The 20343-nt window shown below is 38.0% G+C and overlaps 1 protein-coding gene across 1 annotated transcript; it reads left to right on the top strand.

Annotated features, from left to right (window-relative positions):
* Positions 1 to 7142: 7142 nt before the first annotated feature.
* Positions 7143 to 19451, top strand: LOC115416804 (dead end protein 1-like). The gene is made up of 5 exons (XM_030130684.1): positions 7143 to 7166; positions 8764 to 8869; positions 12264 to 12589; positions 15533 to 15665; positions 18774 to 19451. Exons 1-5 carry the CDS (start codon positions 7146 to 7148, stop codon positions 19319 to 19321), a joined length of 1134 nt encoding a protein of 377 aa, XP_029986544.1. The 5' UTR covers positions 7143 to 7145; the 3' UTR covers positions 19322 to 19451.
* Positions 19452 to 20343: the final 892 nt, after the last annotated feature.

The following is a 20343-nucleotide window of genomic DNA, read 5'->3' as shown; positions in this document are numbered from 1 at the left end:
GAGTTCTGCATTTGGATTCTGTGTTTGTACCAACACTATCACAGTTTGTGTTTTGTCTGTGGGCTTTTTCTGACGATTCAATACATTTGTGTTGGCAAAAAGTGTTTTTAAATAAATAATGGATACTTTGGAAATGGTTTCTTATTTATTTTTTGTGAAAATGGGGGACACTTCCTTCTCTTTCTAATGTAGTGGATCAATTTTAGATTATACTGATGCTAATGTGTTTTGTTTTCATATCATCATTTGCAAGTGAGTGGCCTTGACAAGAGACTATAGTGGTGCACTTGTAGTTCTACGAGCATTTACACATTTGTACATCAAAATGCATTTGATGATAGTTAGGTATTGAAGTATGGGGTATATTTACATATATTCCTGGAATTTATTCTGTATTTTGCCAGATTATAGGGATCCTGGGGTTGTGATGATGGGGCCCTTGAATGTTGTTGCCCAGGGTATAATGAAGTGTTAATCTGGCCCTGCATATTTCCATATAAGAGGGACAGAGCAAAGCTTGAATCGTATCACAGTGCAATCACTGTCTGCACTGAAACAACAGAGAATTAGTTGAAGAGTCAATAAATATTCATATTTCACTTAATAATACACCCTGAAAGTAATTCTGACATATATACAAGTTGAATTGAGCATGTTTAATTTTCAATTGCACATTAAACAATTTCACACAAAAATTACGTAAACATGAATAATTAGAGTAAGAAAATGGATTTATTTTACTAATTTGAATAACTGTTGTCAGTCATTTCTGCAGTCCCACCTTGATTTTTTAATTAATATCGGATAAGTATGAAATTTTCATGCATTGCATAAATCTATTATGAGCTATTTATAACATCTGAGGCGGCTTTGGCTCAGTTGGTAGAGTGTATCGTCCAATGGTTCGAATCCTGGCTCTGACTATCCACATGTCAAAGTGTCCTTGGGAAAGACACTGAACCCTAAAATGCTTCCAGTAGGGCTGGCAGTGCCTTGCATGGTGGAAGCCGCTCACTGGTGTGTGAATGTGAGGCGCTTTGGGCACCGTGAAGGTGTATAAAATGCACTTTGTAAGTTCAGTCCATTTACCATCTGTATAATCTTGTGAACTATGACAGATAATTTTGAAATGTGAAAATAAATTAACTGTGGTAACAAAGTGACATTTTATTTTATCTGAATTAACTGTAATTTCTTTAAGAAATGACAAAGATATAAAAGAGAAAAGACAAACATGGTATAAAATATGTAAATACAGTTTTTCTCAGTTGCTTTGGTACATCTCGAATCATCCTCAACATTTGCAAAACAGTAAGTGCATTTCTCAAAACAATTTGTACAAATAGCAAAACACCATGGATTACCTGCTAAAGCCAGTCTCTTGCTCCAAATCCTTAGTTCATCTCTCAAAAGTAAATATCTGTGTCAATCAACCTGTCAGTGCCATTAGAATGACAAGTCCTTGTGTCTTTGTGTAAGTCATAAGTCAGTCCAATTGTTAAGTCCTGTTGTCAATATAACAGTGTACTCTGGAGGGATGTTCTAATGGAAACTATGACTAAAGTTTTGATGACAATTATTGTAAATTGTAAGTTACATCTTAGTGTATGTGGGAGATTGATTGCAGGAGACTGGACAAGATTCACATTTATACTCTTACTATTTGTACTGTAATTTGTTGGCTGACTATGTCATTGTGATACAGAAAGGAAAAGACAGCACTGCATAGCACAAAGAAAAAATAAACAAACAAAAGTAGAAATGTGAACATAGGACAATCTTCTTAGGGAAAACTGTCCATGCAGTGCTGTAGGAGTTCCAGTGCAGTCTTCCTACACCTCGTGATGTTCCTGTCTGTTCGGCCACAAATTCTCATCTGCATCACAACGAATATCTTCTCTTCGTTAGAGAAAGTAGAGAGTAGGGCAATTTACCAATTAAGGACAGATTTAGAAAAAAAAGTCTAATGGAAATGTATAGAGATGTGCTTGACAGATTATTACAACTTGTTCAACCATTCTGCATGTTAAGACTTATGCAATGAACTAATGCCTAAATGTTGTGGGGGGTGAGACTATTCAACAGAGACTATTATAATACAGATTGATCAACATGACATAAGTAATTGATAATGTAGGAAACAGCAAGGAATTGTGCATAATCATTTGCATGGATGTACCAAAGCACATGGAACTTGTTCAAAGAAATGAGAAACTGCTTTTTTGATTTGTACAAGTGACATAATGATGTGAAGATTGAACAAGCAGGTTTTGAGAATTTCAATTCTGATCTGAGAAATGTACTAAAGCGACTGAGAAAAACTGTAAGACGAAAACTGTAGCAACAACGTCACACTTAACATTACTGAATAGAAATATGCTGAAAATGTACAAAAAGTTTTTTGTTAAATATAACTGACTGTGACCTAAAGCTTTAATAAAACTAAAATTGAAATATGTAGGCACTAATGTAAATGTGAACTATTTAGTAAGGCCAACTGTTTTCCATTAAATGTAAAGACTTTGTTGAACTTAAAATGTACTCAGTTACATCAAATGTTACTTAGTCGCTATCATTTTTAGAGTAAACATTTTTTTTCCAGTTTGGTCCTGATTCATTGAAGAGCTGTTCTGTCTGTCTAGATTAGACAAGCTACAGATGGCAAAATCTCTTGTACTCTATTTTTGTCTCTTTCCCACACTGATATGGAGTTTCAAGCTGAGCTCTAACTAATTACGGGGATATTAATTGCATAACAGAAAACAAACATGAAGAAAAAGACAAGAGGAGGGTTATTCTATTTTATGAATATAAAAGGTTATTTTGAGAGCTTCCTCTCTCACCAAAGAAAAAACAACATACGTTTGCACATTACACAACTACACTACTCTCTATTTATTCATTCTATTTGGGCTGAAAAGCTAAGGCTAGAATTTGATTGAATATGGATGCACAAAAAAGTGTATGTAAAGACCCAATGAGACAAGACGGAAAAAATATGCAAAAGTATGAAAAGAACAAAAAGATACAACACAGAAATGACCTGAAAGATGGAACAAGTCAAAAACAACATAAATAGTATAGTATGGATGTTGGACAGACAGACAGACAGACAGACAGACAGACAGACAGACAGACAGACAGACAGACAGACAGATAGATAGATAGATAGATAGATAGATAGATAGATAGATAGATAGATAGATAGATAGATAGATAGATAGATAGATAGATAGATAGATAGATCTAATTGCTAAATTATACCAAAAACAACAACACCTACTGTACTGTACATATGAACTCTGGAATTCTGATAATAGCCAAAAGTACACTAACTGTATTCTTAAATTATGCTATTAAAGTGGCCCACTAATGACAGATTAAAAATCTTATTGTTGCTGACATTTTTTTGCATGCCACTCGGGTCACTCAGGCATTTTCAGAAATTTGTCACTATCTGCATTGTGGGAAATGGTGCTTTATGCAGCTGTATTATGGCTGCAGCAGCAACAAACACAGAAACGGCTTCATTGCCTCTTGCTACTGCAGCTCTGCGGAGCTTCGCTTCCCACAATGCATATTGCAACAAATTTCCAAAAATGCCAGAGTGACCTACCAGCTCTGTTTGTAAACAGATGGATTGTTCATGGTGGAGTACACTTGGAAATTGTTCACTGAGGGAAGAGATTCAGGTGAGTAATCATGGAAAAACTTACGGATTTGTGATACTTAGGCTCTGACTCTGGTTTTACAGATCTGATGACAAATTGGTGACTAAAGTCATGCGCAGCTTTAAGAGCCATATGTTTGACCTCATATTCTGTTAAAGGCTTTGTATCACAGAGGTGGAGGAGACTAAACAGAGGTGTAATGGAACCAAAACTTTATTGCCTGTGACATTTGGAGCAGGTTCATCATCTACTTTGTGTTCATTGTGGAGTCTGGAAAGTATCTCTGTCTCACTCAAGTGAGATAGACATAGTGACTGACTACTGGGCACAAAATATAGCGCTCCAAAATTAACCTCCACTGAGAGGACAGCCTCATGTCACCGGTTCTCCAAGGTTTTTGGAGCCACATATTCATTTGTCTGGTCCCCCATGGTTGAGACCATCGATTAAACCATGATACTTATTTTGGGAAAAAAAAAAAATTACGGTTCATCATGAGAGACAATTTTTTTTTAAACCTGTTTTAGTTATTCAATCATGTACATATAAGATTTTATCAATTTAAAACATAACTTTACAACCCAAGAAAGTGTGTGAAAATACATAAATACAAAGAATATACTTCTGAAAGCTGCAGAAGTCATTCAAACTGTCTCCACAATCTATCTATGCAGATTCAGCATGATCAGACTGTAGTGAGTGTAGTGTTTTTGCTTTTTGAAATACTTTTTCACCTCACTCTTGAAGAATAAGGTCAAATGTGCCAAGGTCATTTTGGTGTCATGACATGTATCACACGAGAGATGCAGTACTGAGCTGAGATGGTAAACACAAAACATGTACCACTAACTGTGACTTTCTTGGCTCATGAAATTATCTTTTAAAATGACAAACATCATATGTGTAAATGGTGGCACAATTTAACCAAGATCACTAAACTATTTGTCTCTTGCCATTGACCGCCGTTCATATTTCTTTCCAAAGTTATGTCTTATGGGGTACACACTGAAAGGGGCAGGACTTAAGCTCTCCTTTCACACAGAAATTAAGTAAGTATAGTTAAAAAGACTTTCAATAAATGACATGAACTACAGGACACAAGACTGTTATTATAATAATGATAATCAATCAATCAATCAATCCTGTTCATTCCATGCTGTGTGGGTTTCCTTTGGGTGCTCCAGTTTACCCACCACTAAAAGCAGGTACATACAGACTCATTCTCCTATTACTGCCCCTGACCATGGTGGTGATGAAGATCTGGAGTTAGTCCCTCAGTGCCTTCAATGACAGCTCACTGCTCCTAATGTGTGTGCTATGTGATGATTGCTAATTATAGGTAGACTGTGTGTGTATTAGGATGGGAATATACACAGACCCAATTTTCCTGCAGGGATGATAAAGTGAGTTCACCTTTAACCTTTAAACAACTCTTTTGCTCCATGTAGATTAAAATGTGACAGAGCCCTTGCACCTCCTATGGACCAGCCACTACTGGTGCAATGTGCATTTTCAAAAGCTAAATGTAATGTATGGCTGTGATCCGCTGGTGCTGTTTTGTGTATCTACTGTGTTTTAAAGTCCAAGTTGTAGTAGTAGTCCAAGACAAATGTCCCTGTGTATATCTAGAACAAGATGAAAACAACATAAAAGATGGTCATTAGTTGTTTGAAACTACTCTTTATGGTCAGATTATTGTAATATAACATTTTATTCGGACAGTCATAGCTGTTGATCTCCAATCACGCCATGATGTAAACTGATATTACAGTAATGAATGTTTTATCTCCTTATCCCTGAAGTCAACTTAAAGTCAGCTCAAGTATTTCCCCAGATTCTGTTTGTTTAAGAGAAGATAGATGTGTTTACATTGTGACAACTGTAATTCGGTTGTAGTTCAGTTGGACAGTAGTTGGTAGTTTTCATTTTGTTTCTTGTTATCCAAGATTATTTGTTTGTCTGACTGCTTGTATTAACTGATTAGTAACTCATTTTGCCATGTGCTGTTATGTTATTGTTGTTTGCTGGTATTGCACAAATAGGCAGTAATAAAGAAAAATGTAGCAGTAATAAAGAAAACTAATTCTGAATCAGGATTTGTACACAGAAAAATACTTACAAACGTGTATGAGCCATGAAATAGATTTTTGGCCTAATGGCCTCGGCCTATGATCAACTAATTCTGTGATGTATTTCTTGTAAGACAGATGGTCCATTGTCTGACACTGATGTTGAATGCATTTTTTCTTTGTGATTTGTTCATCTTGGTTCACATTTGAACTAGTGATGGGAAGTTTGGCTCTTTTCAGGGAGTTGGATCTTTTGATACACCTTTCAAAGAAGAGCTGGCTCTTTCAGCTCCAAAACGGCTCTTAATTTAGTATCATTTGTAACCTCATATTTTAACTTATATGGGAAAATATGAAGGGTTTATGTGTTGATGAACCCTTTTGCTGTCTGTGTCTTTATCGGAAGCCTTATAATTGCCTCATTTTGTGAATTTGTTGTCAAATAAGCAGTCTTACTTTTGTTTTATATATATTATATTATAATATTATATATATAATATTTTAATCAAACTTTTGATTGCTAAAAAAAATGAACAAAACACTGTAAAACAAATCCACAGAACAGAACAGGACCAGAAGAGAAATTGAAACAGAACCAAACTCAGTATCCAAACAATCTGAATGTCCTCAGTGCAGGTTGGTGTCTCAGCTTGGATGGGCTGATGCCATTCCTTCTATCTGTGAACATCTCCCCTGTTTTCTAGAAGATTCTTGATTGATTGATTGATTGATTGATTGAAGTCTTTAATTACCTCCGCCAAGGAGGTTATGTTTTTGCCAGGGTTTGTTTGTCTGTCTGTCTGTCTGTCTGTTTGTTTGTCTGTCCGTTAGTGTGCAACATAACTCAAAAAGTTATGGACAGATTTTGATGAAATTTTCAGGGTTTGTTGGAAATGGGATAAGGAAGAAATGATTAAATTTTGGTGGTGATCGGGGGTGGGGGGGCCCACGGGGGGGCACTGATCAGCCTTGGCGGAGGTCTGCGCTCTCCGAGTGCTTCTAGTTTGAACATGTAGACAGCGACTGCTCTCAGAAGGAACAGATGTTTCCAGAACAATCCCCTCCATCACCGTCATCAGGTATGAGAAGACTGAGGTTTCGGCCTGGCACCAAAGTGTCTCTACTGCTGGGTGGATGAGGGGTTCCTCAGGATAAGAGGCCCAATAAGTTCTACCGTGGGCGGAGATGAGCCACAGTGAAAGGACAGAGGAGTGGAGAGCAGATTCATCTGATTCACTATTAAACATCGGCCACATCTTTGGAGTTCGACACATGACTAATTGGAAGTGAGTGCAGCCAATCAGGTGGACTGGATGTGATGGGCTGACCTGGACCAACCACCAGGTGCGACCCCTGGCTACTTTGTGGCGTCACTGCGCGCGCAAACACGTACTCTGTGGAGAAGATGGAGAGCAAACGGAGCGAGGTGAGTCCACTAACCCACGGGACCGGGTCGGTGTGGTCCGGGTCCGTCCTATGTGGGTTCACGCTGTCACACTCGGCCCGTTCGGGTGCTGATTGGACCTGAAGGCGCAGCTCTGCTCCGGTTTAACTGGTTATTTTGTGTCATTTGTCATAAAGGAATGTTCGAACACTAGCGCCTGTCCGACTGCGTGTGATGGAGTCCTGTCGGTGGATTGTGTCTTGGTTTTGTTACTTCTTTACGTTTTTTATCCAGTTTGTGTGTTTTTCATTCCATTATTAGACCATCCAGTGTCAACAACGAACAGCTTTACTCGGCCACATCCCGAAGTGAACCATAGCCTCGAACAAGTGTTTATGTAGCTCTGCTTTGTAAAACTGAACGGTTTTAGGTCATCTACCTCTAGTTTTATCAAGAGAATGTTCTCTCGACCTGTTGTCAAATGTCAGCCAAAAATACAAAGGAATAATAGGACGAATGAATAAATGTAAATATTTAATATAGTGGGATAAAGTTGTCTGGAAGAATTTCATAATGTTTATCAGTGGTTGAAATGCAGGAAAGTGGTGAAAGATGTGAACAGACAAAAACAATAGAAAAATCAAAACAGGATGAAAATTATCTTAACATTACAAAACCAACAAAATGCAACAAGATCTAAAAGACTAGTGATACAGACTGGTGCCTCACCGTTGTCAATTTTGCTTCACCAAGGTCTCAAACTGAAGTAGAAATATGGGAGTGAGTAGAGCCGTACTTAGCCATGTTGCTGTAATGTAATGTTGATGTAAATGAATTTTACGATGGATTACATTTCACAATAGGCACACTTGTGCATGCGCACCTGTGTGCAAAACATACAACCAAAGCAGACCCTGAACCAGCAGCGTCTGAAACCATGAGAACCACAGCTAAATCAACCTAGTTCAGTGAGAGAAGTCCAAACAATACCAACATTTGGAGTTTTCAGAAGTCAGATATGATTGGCATGGTATCAGGGATGCTCTACAGCTGTCTGTTACTGTTTCTGTGCAAAATTATGAAAACTTTAACAGTGAAATGTAATAATTTAACATTTGTTTTAGTTAAATTAGTTACCAACAACAAATAACAGACAAGTAATGGTTTTTCATTTTATTCAATTAAAAATGCACCACTGATACAGTAAGACTCAGAGTTAAAAAGCAACATTAAAGACAAAGCAAAACATAAAAGAGTGTCAGTAAAAAATATAGACAAGCAATTCAAGATGAAAAAATACCTATCAATATGTGTGAACTATTAAAAATACTTTTGGTCTTGTGGCCTTGGATCAATTAATTCTGTGTTGATAATATGTCAGTATTGAGGTAAAACAACCATGACAGTTTGTATTTCCTTTACTCATGAATGAATTATGTACCATTATTAATGATTTTGTTAAATTAAAACAGATATTCAGTATTAATTTGTAAGCTTTCACAAAGTTGGCATTATTATTAAAAAAAACCATTCACCCCAGAATAATTGGTGATTCAGTCAGCTAATGAAATAGTGGAAATACTAATGGTTGCAGCTGTAGTGGGTCTCTAAGGAGCTATTTCCTCTGTGTTCTCTTCAGGTGCTCAACCTTGAGCGGGTGAAGGCTCTAGACAGTTGGCTGAAAACCACCAACATCACGCTGACTCAAGTCAATGGCCAGAGGAAGTACGGAGGACCGCCTGAAGGCAAGACCTTGAGATGCACTTAATATTCCGCAGTTGTTTGGCTTAATGTTCACTGTTTGTCTGGTTTTGTCCACATACAGAAGTATAAGTGGCTCAGGAGGTAGAGGGGGTCGTCCAATAACCGAAGGGTTGGCGGTTCAAATCCCGCTGTGTCCTAGTCATGTGCCATCCAAGACATTTCACCCTACTTGCCTCCAGTGTCACTCACTGTGTATGGATGCGTATGTTTGGTGGTGGTCAGAGAGGCTGTTTGGCAGGAATTGTCAACCATGCTTCTGGCATGCTTCTGTTTACCATCACCAGAGTGTTAACGTGAGAGTGAATGAATAATGGATCAATCATGAATAATATAGCACTCTACAATAATGTAAAGCGCTATGGGTGCCTTGAAAAGCACTATAGAAATCCAATCTATTATTATTATTATTATTATTATTATTATTATTATTATTATCATTACTATCATTCTTAAAATTTAACCTGAAATTCTCATTGTAAATATGTTAAATGATAGTTTACCTACTGTTATGAAAGAAACAGTAGGTGCTGCTTCATTTAACCTCTGTAGAAGGAGGGTGTGAGTTACAGATATTACTTGTATTTGTGTCTTTGATACTTTGTTTACCTGTTTTTCTTCCATTTTACTATCATTCTGAAGTTTGTTTTATGCATTTGGTGTGTTTTATGTTTTTTTTTGTCTTTTCTGTAATCCCATTTTTTGCTGCCATTTTTACCAGGACTCCCTGAAAGAAGAGCTCTTAGCTGTGTTCCAAAAGTGCCTAAAAGTTGCTCTCAGTGACTTCCTCTTGGGCCTCGTCCTGAAGGGAACCCATGACATCTTAGGTTTATGTCTACAAAAATATAAATGGTTGTATCAATCCATTTTTATTCTTCAGGAAAAATTTCAGGGTCGCATATTAGTCACAATGAATTGCCGTTTTGCATTTGGTGTAAGAAAATACATTCACAGTTTGGATACAGTAAAATAAAGCTTTGGTACCAGAGTGGCCCCCAAATATCACCAAACCAGAACAAACAATACACAGTAGTAGCAGAGAGGAACACATTGTCCTATTCCATAAAGTTATCATAAACTAATTTCAGTAGTTCTGGGCCTGTATTTTGTGTGTGTGTGTGTGTGTGTGTGTGTGGGCGTGGGGTGGGGTGGGGGACACTGATTACAGATACGGAACCGTACAAAAGTACGAAAAGACTAGTAATATGGCATGCTTCTGATTGGTTATGCGTTTTCTAAAAATGCAGAATTGCCCTAACCCTGTTAGACTACTCATAGCTGCAGAGAGCTGTTAATCACTTCTGCCATAGTCTTGGGTTTTTGTACTCGTAGTCTTCTGGTATTTGCTTACGGTTCCGTATCTATAGCCATTTCATTTTGGGTTTTTTTATCATCTGCTACCTGTGTTGGTATTGCGTGGTTTGATTAAACATTTTAATCCTTTTGAATGTTTTTTATATTGCTAAATTGTTGTAGGGTTTCTGTTTGTATTTATCTGTAGACAACAGTTAAACCTACACCTTCAGGTCAGTCCATAATTGTTTGGGCAGAGAGTGAATGAAGGCAGGTGTGTTCTGTTTCCCCTGCTCTGTCCAGCCCTTCAAAGGGCCTCCACAGAATTAATGTCGTGTTTTATGAGGGAACAGGAGGAAATCAGCAAGGGTAGGTGAGCTCCACTCTTACATAGGACAGAGCTCATGCATCTCAAAGGACCTTCCTGGATAAATACAATTAAAAAAAATAGAACTGTAAAATTGGCAACATTTTACAATTAAATGATTGAACACAATTATTTATATTAGTCATCAGTATAGATGTCAGAATTGGAATGTGGCTCTTTTAAGCAGTTCTAGCAGTTCACTTTCTACTGATAAGTGCCACAAACTGCAAACTTAAATTGCTTCACATACTGTGACTTGACAAAGCACAGGTGATACTGATGGCAGTGATTGCACCACTCAACTGATGTGTCCAATCAGATGTGAAATGACAAGCAGGCCATTGGAAGAAACTGAAGCAGCTAAATGGAACCCAGCCATTATTGATGCGTTATTCATTTGGAGTTTTCTTACCCACACGAAACCTCCAACAGCAACAGCTGGCCCTGATCTTCAGCCTGCCTTTTTCCAACCTCTGCATTTTAATTTCATGAGCCACTGCTATTTTTTGTTAGTGAAACATTAACATCTGTATTACATAAACACTTGACTGTTTTTATATACTGCCTTTATAGTATAAAACATGTGATCCAGACCAGTTTTTTGTCCATGAATGAATAATTTTTACCACCTTCTTAGATTATCTTCATTTAGAATACCTACAAGTTTGATGTATAAATCACTTTGTAGTTTTGTGGATGCTTTATTGTAAACGTCTACATGTTAAATACTTAATTAGACCAAATGAAAGTAAACTTTAAGGTGTTAGTGACGTTTTTGATTTGCATTTGTTTGAGTTAATTTCTAAACATTGGTCTAGAACAGGGGTTCCCAAAGCGGGGTACGCATACCCCCAGAGGTACTTGGAAGAACCCCAGGGGGTACTTGAAATTTTTTGGGAAAAATACAGTAATAAATAAGTCATCATATACTGAATACAAAATAAATAATGAGAATTAATGCTGAAAAATAAGACACAATAAATACTTTCATATAATAGTTTTATTGTCAATTATGTTACTTAAGCTTTGGTAACATTTTAAGAACATTTCTATTTGATATTATTCAAAATGAGTTTGAGTAGCCAAGTAATTATTTTTTGTTGAAAGGTTCATTTATTAATTGACCAACTTATTTATTTTTATTATCAATGAAAGAGGACACTTTTCAGTTTATACTTACACACAAAATTTACTTCTTTTAATATATATATATATATATATATATATATATATATATATATATATATATATATATATATATATATATAAAACAGTTAAATATATGCTGTTTGTTTACAAGATTTTGAAAATATAAACACATCTTTGGCACAGGATCAAATTTTTTCCAATCAAAAATGCTGAAGCGAGAGTTGGGGGTACTTTGCTTAAAAGAAAAAGTCTATTTCAGGGAGTACTCCATTGTAAAAAGTTTGAGAACCACTGGTCTAGAAGAATTTTGCCAAAACACAGATCATAGCATATCACAAAGAAAAAAACAAAACAAAACTACAGCACAGTCACATCTGCACTTTCTATGAACTGAGAAAACACCCTGTTCACTTGTTAGGGAGAAAAAAAAACATTTTTGTCATCATGAATGTAGGTTACAGTTTATTTCTTTTGCAAACAAATTGTCTTTTGAGAGATTTTTGCTTCATATTTGAATATAAGAAAACTGATGGCTTTACCAGTCACATTTACAAGTCAAGTCTCTGCAGTATGGGCAGGTCCAGCTCCAGGACCCCGCTGTGAGGTGTTCATCAGTCAGATTCCCCGGGATGCCTATGAGGACCTTCTGATCCCCCTCTTCAGCTCTGTGGGGCCCCTGTGGGAGTTCCGGCTCATGATGAACTTCAGCGGACAGAATCGTGGTTTCGCCTACGCTAAGTACGGCTCATCAGCCATGGTTTCTGAGGCCATCCGCTCTCTGCATGGACACATGCTGGAGCCTGGGTACCGCCTCTGTGTCCGCCGCAGCACCGAGAAGAGGCACCTGTGCATGGGAGAGCTGCCAGCTGATACTCGACCAGAGGACCTGCTGCAGGTACTGCTCCCTCTGCTCACAGGACACCAACAGGGTCCTCAATGCACACAAAAACCAACACGTCAACAACTTGATGCATAACGTGGGTCACTGAGTTTTTACAGTTTGGTAGATTGGAAGTTCCATCTAGAACAGGGCTCTCAAACTCATTTTCTATCAGGTTCCACATTCAGCCCAATTTGATCTCCAGTGGGCCGAACCAGCAAAATAATAACAGAATAACCTATAAATAATGACAACTACAAATTTTTGTCTGTGTTTTAGTGGAAAAAAAAACCATGAAATTATGAAAATACTTACTTTTATAAACTATCCAAGCAAAAAAGATTTGAATAACCTGATACAACAGAAATGTCTTACTAAAAATAAGTGCAATTTTGACAGTATTCTGCTTCAAATGATCATTTCTACATGTGTATTATGGATCAGATCTACAAAGTCACTAAACACTGAGGAACAGGCAGAAAATAGTTAAAATTGTGCTTTCTTCAGACATTTCAGGTTGTTCATATTTGTTCAGGTTATTCATATTTTATTGTTACAGGATAGTTTGAAAAAGTACATATTTTCATGATGTTATTTTTTGCAGTGAAACAAAGACAACAATTTGAAGTTGTCATTATTTATAGGCATAATGTAATTTTTTTTTTTTTCACATCAAAACGAGAAGAAAATCTGGAGTCATTCTTTTTTGTCAGTTATTCTACTGTTATTATTTGACTGTAGGTCATATTGGTCTGTATGTGGAACCTGAACTAAAATGAGTTCCACAGCCTTGACTGTGGAATTTTTGCACTTTGTAAATTCATCCCATGGGCCGGATTGGAACCTTTGGCGGGCCGCATTTGGCCCCTGGGCAGCATGTTTGAGACCCCTGATCTAGACTGTGTTGTCATTGCACCAGTTGTGGCCCATCAGATGGTAGAAGGGTTGGCCTTGAAAGTTAGACATATGGTGGAAGGAGTCTTTATTGTCCTTAAAGAAGTTATTTGCAGTATTTTCCCATTAAAATATTCCAAAAAATTACCTAAAAGTATCATTAGTGTGTAGAATAGAGTCGTGAGGTGTCAGTGTAGCGTTATGAAATTAATTCATTCACAGCCAGATTGGTTGTGTAACTGAATATATGTGACAAGGGTTGTAATGATATGGAAATTTCATATCACAATTATTATTGTGGTGTTGTAGAAATGTGCTCAAAATATTCAAAAATTATTCATTCACACACTGAAATAATTTAACCAAGTGTTATTTAAAAAAAAAATCTAATAAAGTAACACACACAATGTACTTTCTGTTGGCAGAAACGTTAAAATATTAACATGTAAACGTCAAACATGCAAATGTGAATTAAAGATGGCACCTTTCAGCCATAAGAGAGAACTGCACTTTGTGCAAATTTTAAATAAGAACCAAGAACACTTGACATTTAGTGCTCAAGACCAGATCTAGTCTTACAGATTGAAGAACTGGTACAGAAAGAACACTTTCACGGACCTGAACTAGTTATCAAGTATGCATATAAAAGCAACACTACAATTGTAAACAAAGCAATGTGGCAGAAACATTATCTACATTAAACCTTTTAGTGGGGGAAAATCTGCGGTGTCCATGCAGGTGCCTTTCGCCATGTTTTCAGAGGCTAAACATTGCAAACTGCACATGTGCCTGGAGTTCTGCTGCTTCTTCAGGAAATGAGCAGTAGCACCATGAGTTTTTCAAAGTGCAGTAATTAAACACAGTTTTTACCTCTGTCTGTCCGTCCATCTGTCCATTCCATGGCATAATTATATTATCTGAAGAACCCACTGACATAGCTGCACCAAATTTATACTGTGGATGCATTTTGGCATGGAGCTGAAGAGTATTGAAAATAGGTGACCATGACCTACTTTTTCTAGGTCCAGTGGCCATGTGCAGTTGTAATAGCCAAGTACTTTCAAATCTAAATATGTATGTAATAAGTTTTACACAAAGACAATCTAATCTAAATTATAGGGCTGTAACTTTCAACAGAATCTTACACTATATTTGGCCGAGGGGGATTAAAAATGTGCAGCATGTTATATTAATGATAATTAGAATTTGAAACAGTAATACTAACCGTGGGGAAATTTACCGCGGTTTGTCATTACACCGGTAATCATTACATCCCTATATGTGACTATAAAGGGAGTAGCGAGTCAGTCTCCTGACTTGCTGTGGCCATGAAAACACCAAGGCTGAGTTAAGAATAAAAACCATAAGAAACCACTTTCAAGGTCAAAGAAAGTGGAAAAAAGTGATTAAAAATAGAATCACTGCTGTTGTGTTCACCACTGGGCACACCACTGAAGTAAAGGTTTTTTATTCTCCACCAGTCACTTTTATAATGAAGGTTTAAAGCTACTATGTTGTTCCTTTTGCTGCTGTTTGTTAATCCATGGTTTAGAATAAACTGTGACAGTTCTTACCTTGTTTGGAGGACTCCAAATAGATCTTTAACGCAGCTATTGGCAACACAAACTGCACAGAAAAGAGGTCATTTGTGATTTTACTGTGGCTTTAGTTGTGGTTAATAGGTTTCAATAATATGATTATAAAAGACTTTGTTGCACGATGCTTGATGAGATGTACTGTACAATAAGCTAGCATTAGCTCACCCATGATCCCCTGTAGACCGCTGACCCCTCATGCTTCTGCAGCTTTGCCCCTTTTCCCCAAATATTGTAACTTCTGGCTCCAAAAAGTCAACATGGTGACAGCAAAATCACAAACGACTGGTTTCAGAACTACAGTTCATAAACCAATGGGTGACGTTGTGGTTCCTCCATGCATTTTTCACATACATGTTACGGTTAAACTTCGGTCATATTGTGATTTGATGCGGCATAGAAAACTTAAATGAGTCCTTGTCCAGTGTGAGCTGCTGTTACTGCTGTGTGTTTGTCATCCTTGTGTCAGGTGTTGCAAGGCCTCTCAGAAGGGGTGGAGAGAGTGTCTCTGAAGGCAGGGCCTGGCATAGAGGGGGTGGCAGCGATAGTGGCCTTCAGTTCTCACCACACTGCCTCCATGGCCAAAAAGATACTGGTGGAAGGTAGGTGAGCTCTTCTTAAACCTAGGAAAGTCAATTCATACTGATTTGAGTTTGACAGAAATCAGCCAAACTGAATTAAATGAACTTGCCTTTGAGGTTAGCTGTGGTACAAGAAGACAAAACTGGGCAATGTGGCCAAAAGTGTTTACACGACCATTATCACATTAAATGTCAAATCACAATTTCTTTCCAGTTTAGTTTGCTCCTGAGCTAAAGCTTAAATTTGAACAAAACAAAATTTATGTTGACTTGGAAATCATATGAGAAATACAGAAGGAAAGGTAAGTATTGATAAATAAATTGGGAAATGAAATTGAATTCATTCATTTTTAGACGCGAAATCTGCTGGAAATCACACTTAAAATACGTTTGAGGGAAGTTGGTATGGAAGTGTTGCAGACTTGGGAAAAACAACAGACTATATACATAATTTTTACTGTAATTGAGGTACTGTGTTGAGGTGTGGGGAAATGCATATAAAACCAATATACAAACAATATATACAATGCAGAAAAAGGTTATTAGACTGATAAATAATGCAGGATATAGAAACCATACAAATAAACTTAAAAAAAAATAACAAAAAAATTTCCAGATTTGACTCAGTTTAAAACAGCACAACTAATATTTAAAGCAAGACTTACTTTAAAAAAAAAAAAAATAATAATACAGATTTTTCTCAGAGAGAGAAGGGGGATAGATTCGAAGAGGGAAACTGTATTTACAAATACATTATGTTAAAATAACTGTAAAAAGGATGTTTCACAGGGGTTAATTTATGGAACAGATGAATTAAAGCAAAGTAAAAACATAAATCAGTGTAAAGGAATATATTAAAAACAGGTAAGGATGAGGAAAAGCAGTTTGATCCAGGACAGGAATGGCAGTGTTTAAAGAATGATGGCTGTTTTGTTTTGTGCTGTTCATTTGTCAATCTGTCTCTGTCTGTCTGTGCTCTACAAGGTCAGTTTCCTTAATGTTATGTGCCTATTTCTGGTTCCATTTGAATTATACCATCATTTACACATAGCTTTCTCAATTTAAAACACTACTTTACATGGGTCACTATTTGCAGCGTAACGATAAGTCAATTTAGTTTTGTGTAAAATAGCTCAGTGAACTTGTCATTTTGTGTTATACATGCCAATAATAGAGAAAGGGCCACATTTTTCAATAAGTCCTTGTAGTGAACAAACTGTTCTGTGTCATGTGGAGGTGGTGGTCCTGTTGGTCATGACTGCAGAAGTAGTAGAACATTGTCTTGGGAAGACACAAGGGATCAGTGAGCTGATTAGTTACAAGTAAAATTTTATCATTATACCAATATTTCTAAACAAAAAAAAAAAGGTGCTCATATCAAATTATGCTCATTCTTTCAGAAAAGCAGTTCAAAACTTTGTTCACATTTTAGTGTTCACATAAATATTTCCTTAAAGGTGCGGGAGACTTTCGTGACTAATTTTTCATCAAATCTGTCAAACCTCAGTCATATCCTCCGTATCATGAATCTGTAAGTCTTTCTGTGGTTACTCACCTGAATCTCTTGCATTACGGTGAACAGTTTCTTAGTGCCAGCCACCAGAAAAAAACCTGTGTGTTTACAAACAGAGTCGGGAGGGAACTTGGGCATCTTCGGAATTTTGTTGCGACGTGCAGTGTGGGAAGCGAAGGCTCATGCTGCTGCCTGACAGCGGCAGCACAAGCATATGATATTGTATGGATGAAACACGATGCTGAAACGCGGAAACGGCTGGAGGAATATGCATAGAGGGAAGGGAGCTCCTGCCATTTCCGTGTTGTCTGTAATCTGATGGATGTAGGACTGCAGTTGGTCAGTGGAGTTGTCAATACCCTGTTTTTAATCAAAGAAAGATTAATATCATCAAATAACTTATCAAACTGATCAGATAAATGTGTACTTTGATGTTTTAGTTTGGTCAAAGGCGAGGTCGAATTTCCGAAGTTGTCCACCATTATATCCTGCCTAGTATGTTATGTGTATGTTAAATGTATTCATTTGGAAGTTTTGCTTAAAGGTGCGGTAGACTTTTGTGACCAATTTTCATCAGATCTGTCAAACCTCAGTCATATCCTCAGTATCATGAACCTGGAAGTCTGTCATTACTCACCTGAATCTCTTGCATTACAGTGAACAGTTTCTTAGTGCCATCCACCAGAAACAAACCATGAGTTTACATTCAGAGCCAGTAAGTAACTCGGCCATCTTTGGAATTTTGTCACGACGTGCATTGTGGGAAACACCGGTTCGCGCCGCTGTCTGGCAGCAGCAGCCGCTACAGACGACACGGAAATGGCAGGAGCGCCCTTCCCTCTATGCATATTCCTCCAGCTGTTTCCACATTTCAGCGTCGTGTTTCATCCATATAATATCATATGCTTGTGCTGCCGCTGTCAGGCCGCTGCATGAGCCTTCGCTTCCCATACTGCATGTTGCAACAAAATTCCGAAGATGCCCGAGTTACTTACTGGCTCTGAATGTAAACTCACAGTTTGTTTCTGGTGGATGGCACTAAGAAACTGTTCACCATAATGCAAGAGATTCAGGTGAGTAATGACAGACTTCCAGGTTCGTGATACTGAGGATATGACTGAGGTTTGACAGATTTGATGAAAACTGGTCACAAAAGTCTCCCGCACCTTTAGGCAAAACTTCCAAATGAATACATTTAACATACACATAACATACTAGGCAGGATATAATGGTGGACAACATCGGAAATTCGAAATCGCCTTTGACCAAACTAAAACATCAAAGTACACATTTATCTGATCAGTTTGATAAGTTATTTAATGTTATTGATCTTTCTTTGATTAAAAATGGGATATTGACAACTGTACTGACCAATTGCAGTCCTACATCCATCAGATTTATGGCCAGGATCAGAAAAAATAGCCAGCATCCATGAGGCGTCTGCCCCTCTAACTCCACAGTTTTACACAGTGCAGTGGTCATCTTTGAATGTTCCAGTGCAGGCATTAGACTGAAAATTAGACCTGGAGGGGCAGACTTTGATTCACTGCGGTTGTTCTGAACATCTTTAATACACAGTAGGTCTCACTTCTCTACTTCTTTCATTTTGTCATCAGCATTCAACAAACGGTTCAACCTGTCTGTCTCAATCAAGTGGCATTCCACGGTGAAGCCAGGTCCAGATGAGTCAATGCCTCCACCACAACCCTTCAAGAACCTCGCGTCCTCCCCTGTAAAGCCCCAGCGCTGCATCTTGGGCCCCACTCTGTCCCCCCACCTGCTTAAGCCTCCATCCATCCCCCAGGGTTTCTGCAGAGCAGTGGGCGGGCCCAGCAGCCTCCAGTCACCCCACCCTTCCTGCTCTTCCTCCTGCTCTCAGGGCCTTAAAGCATCAGCATCCTCATCTCCCACGATGCTCCTGTGCAGGCTTTGTGAGATGCAGGGCTTTGGCCGGCCAGTCCGGGAGATTCACTACAGCCACGCAGGATCAGATGGATTCCTGTACTTTACCTATAAGGTGTGTATTCCAGGGATAAGCCAGACCTTCACTGGGCTCGTCATGATCTTACCAGGACCCAGTGCCAGCAGCATGCTGGAGGAGGCCAGCCAGGCCACTGCCCAGCAGGTCCTCCAGGCCCTCTACCACAACCAGGGAGCCCACTGATGAGCTGACTGGAGAGGAGCCCTCTGCAGCACCACTGGTTCACCAGCTGCATTTGTTCTATCAAGGATGTTATCAAAAAAAAAGTTTCATCTTATATGTGGTTACTTTCTGCATGTTTTTATTAGAGTAGATTTTGTTTGAATTTCTATGGTTTGTTTTACCAAAGCATGCTTTTTATTGTGTGTTAGTGTTGGGTCTGTTCCTAATTTTAATTAAACAGCATTGTGTTTAGTAGTGTTAAACTGTACGTGCATTTTTCCACCTCACCAGAAATGTGTGTGTGTGTGGGGGGGGGGGGCAGCATGCGCCTCTCCTTTAGAGGACCATTGTCTCTACTCCGGCTACAGGTGTTGTCTGCCATAAGCACCTTTAAACATAGTTACCATGTGCTCTACAATAATACAAACAGGATCCAGTCAAATTACAGTTTGATAAAAACATTTTACAGGATGGTAGTTGGTCAGTGCGGTATGTACAGTATGTCCACTATGTTTCACTGCCCTATCCCTGATAAATGAATAACATACAGCCAAAAAAGAAATAATTTGTGAAGGTTTAGTGAAAACTGTAGAAAACAGTGATGTTAGAAAGTGATTTTTTTGTGTGCTCAGGTTAATTTGGCTTTAATGGAGCAGCTGGATAAAATCCCTGTCACTTTGAGCCTCAGTCACTGGGCTTTGTCAGTCACATAATATGAACATAATGTGCCTACACTTGAAAACCCTCAGCCTTCAGTCCACGCCCAAGTTTTTGCACATACGGACGACAAACTGATGACAGTACCCTGTAGTGAGGGTAAAGAAGGACGAATGTTGCTTCATTTCTGGGAAATGTGTACTGGCTATAAACAATCTGAGTAACACTTAAAATTTTCAATATCCATAATGAATCATAAAATCGTATAAAATTAGGAAAACCATAAAACTTATTTCAAATACAGTTGCAGCTTTCCAATACCCCGCTTGGTCTGCACACCGATACCCTGCCTACCTAGGGATTACGGTAATTCTGAGTCTTTCAAT

Source organism: Sphaeramia orbicularis, unplaced genomic scaffold, assembly GCF_902148855.1.
Source record: "Sphaeramia orbicularis unplaced genomic scaffold, fSphaOr1.1, whole genome shotgun sequence".
Classification (NCBI taxonomy): Eukaryota; Metazoa; Chordata; class Actinopteri; order Kurtiformes; family Apogonidae; genus Sphaeramia; species Sphaeramia orbicularis.
The sequence above is the reverse complement of the archived record's forward strand: the minus strand, read 5'-3'. Positions and strand labels throughout refer to the sequence as shown.

What these genes read in the sequence shown, in the direction of transcription:
- LOC115416804 (XM_030130684.1), top strand. Translation starts at nt 7,146, where the DNA reads ATGGAGAGCAAACGGAGCGAG. An exon ending in TGGAGAGCAAACGGAGCGAG is followed by an intron (nt 7,167 to 8,763) that starts GTGAGTCCACTA and finishes TGTTCTCTTCAG; the next exon opens with GTGCTCAACCTTGAGCGGGT. An exon ending in GACCAGAGGACCTGCTGCAG is followed by an intron (nt 12,590 to 15,532) that starts GTACTGCTCCCT and finishes TCCTTGTGTCAG; the next exon opens with GTGTTGCAAGGCCTCTCAGA.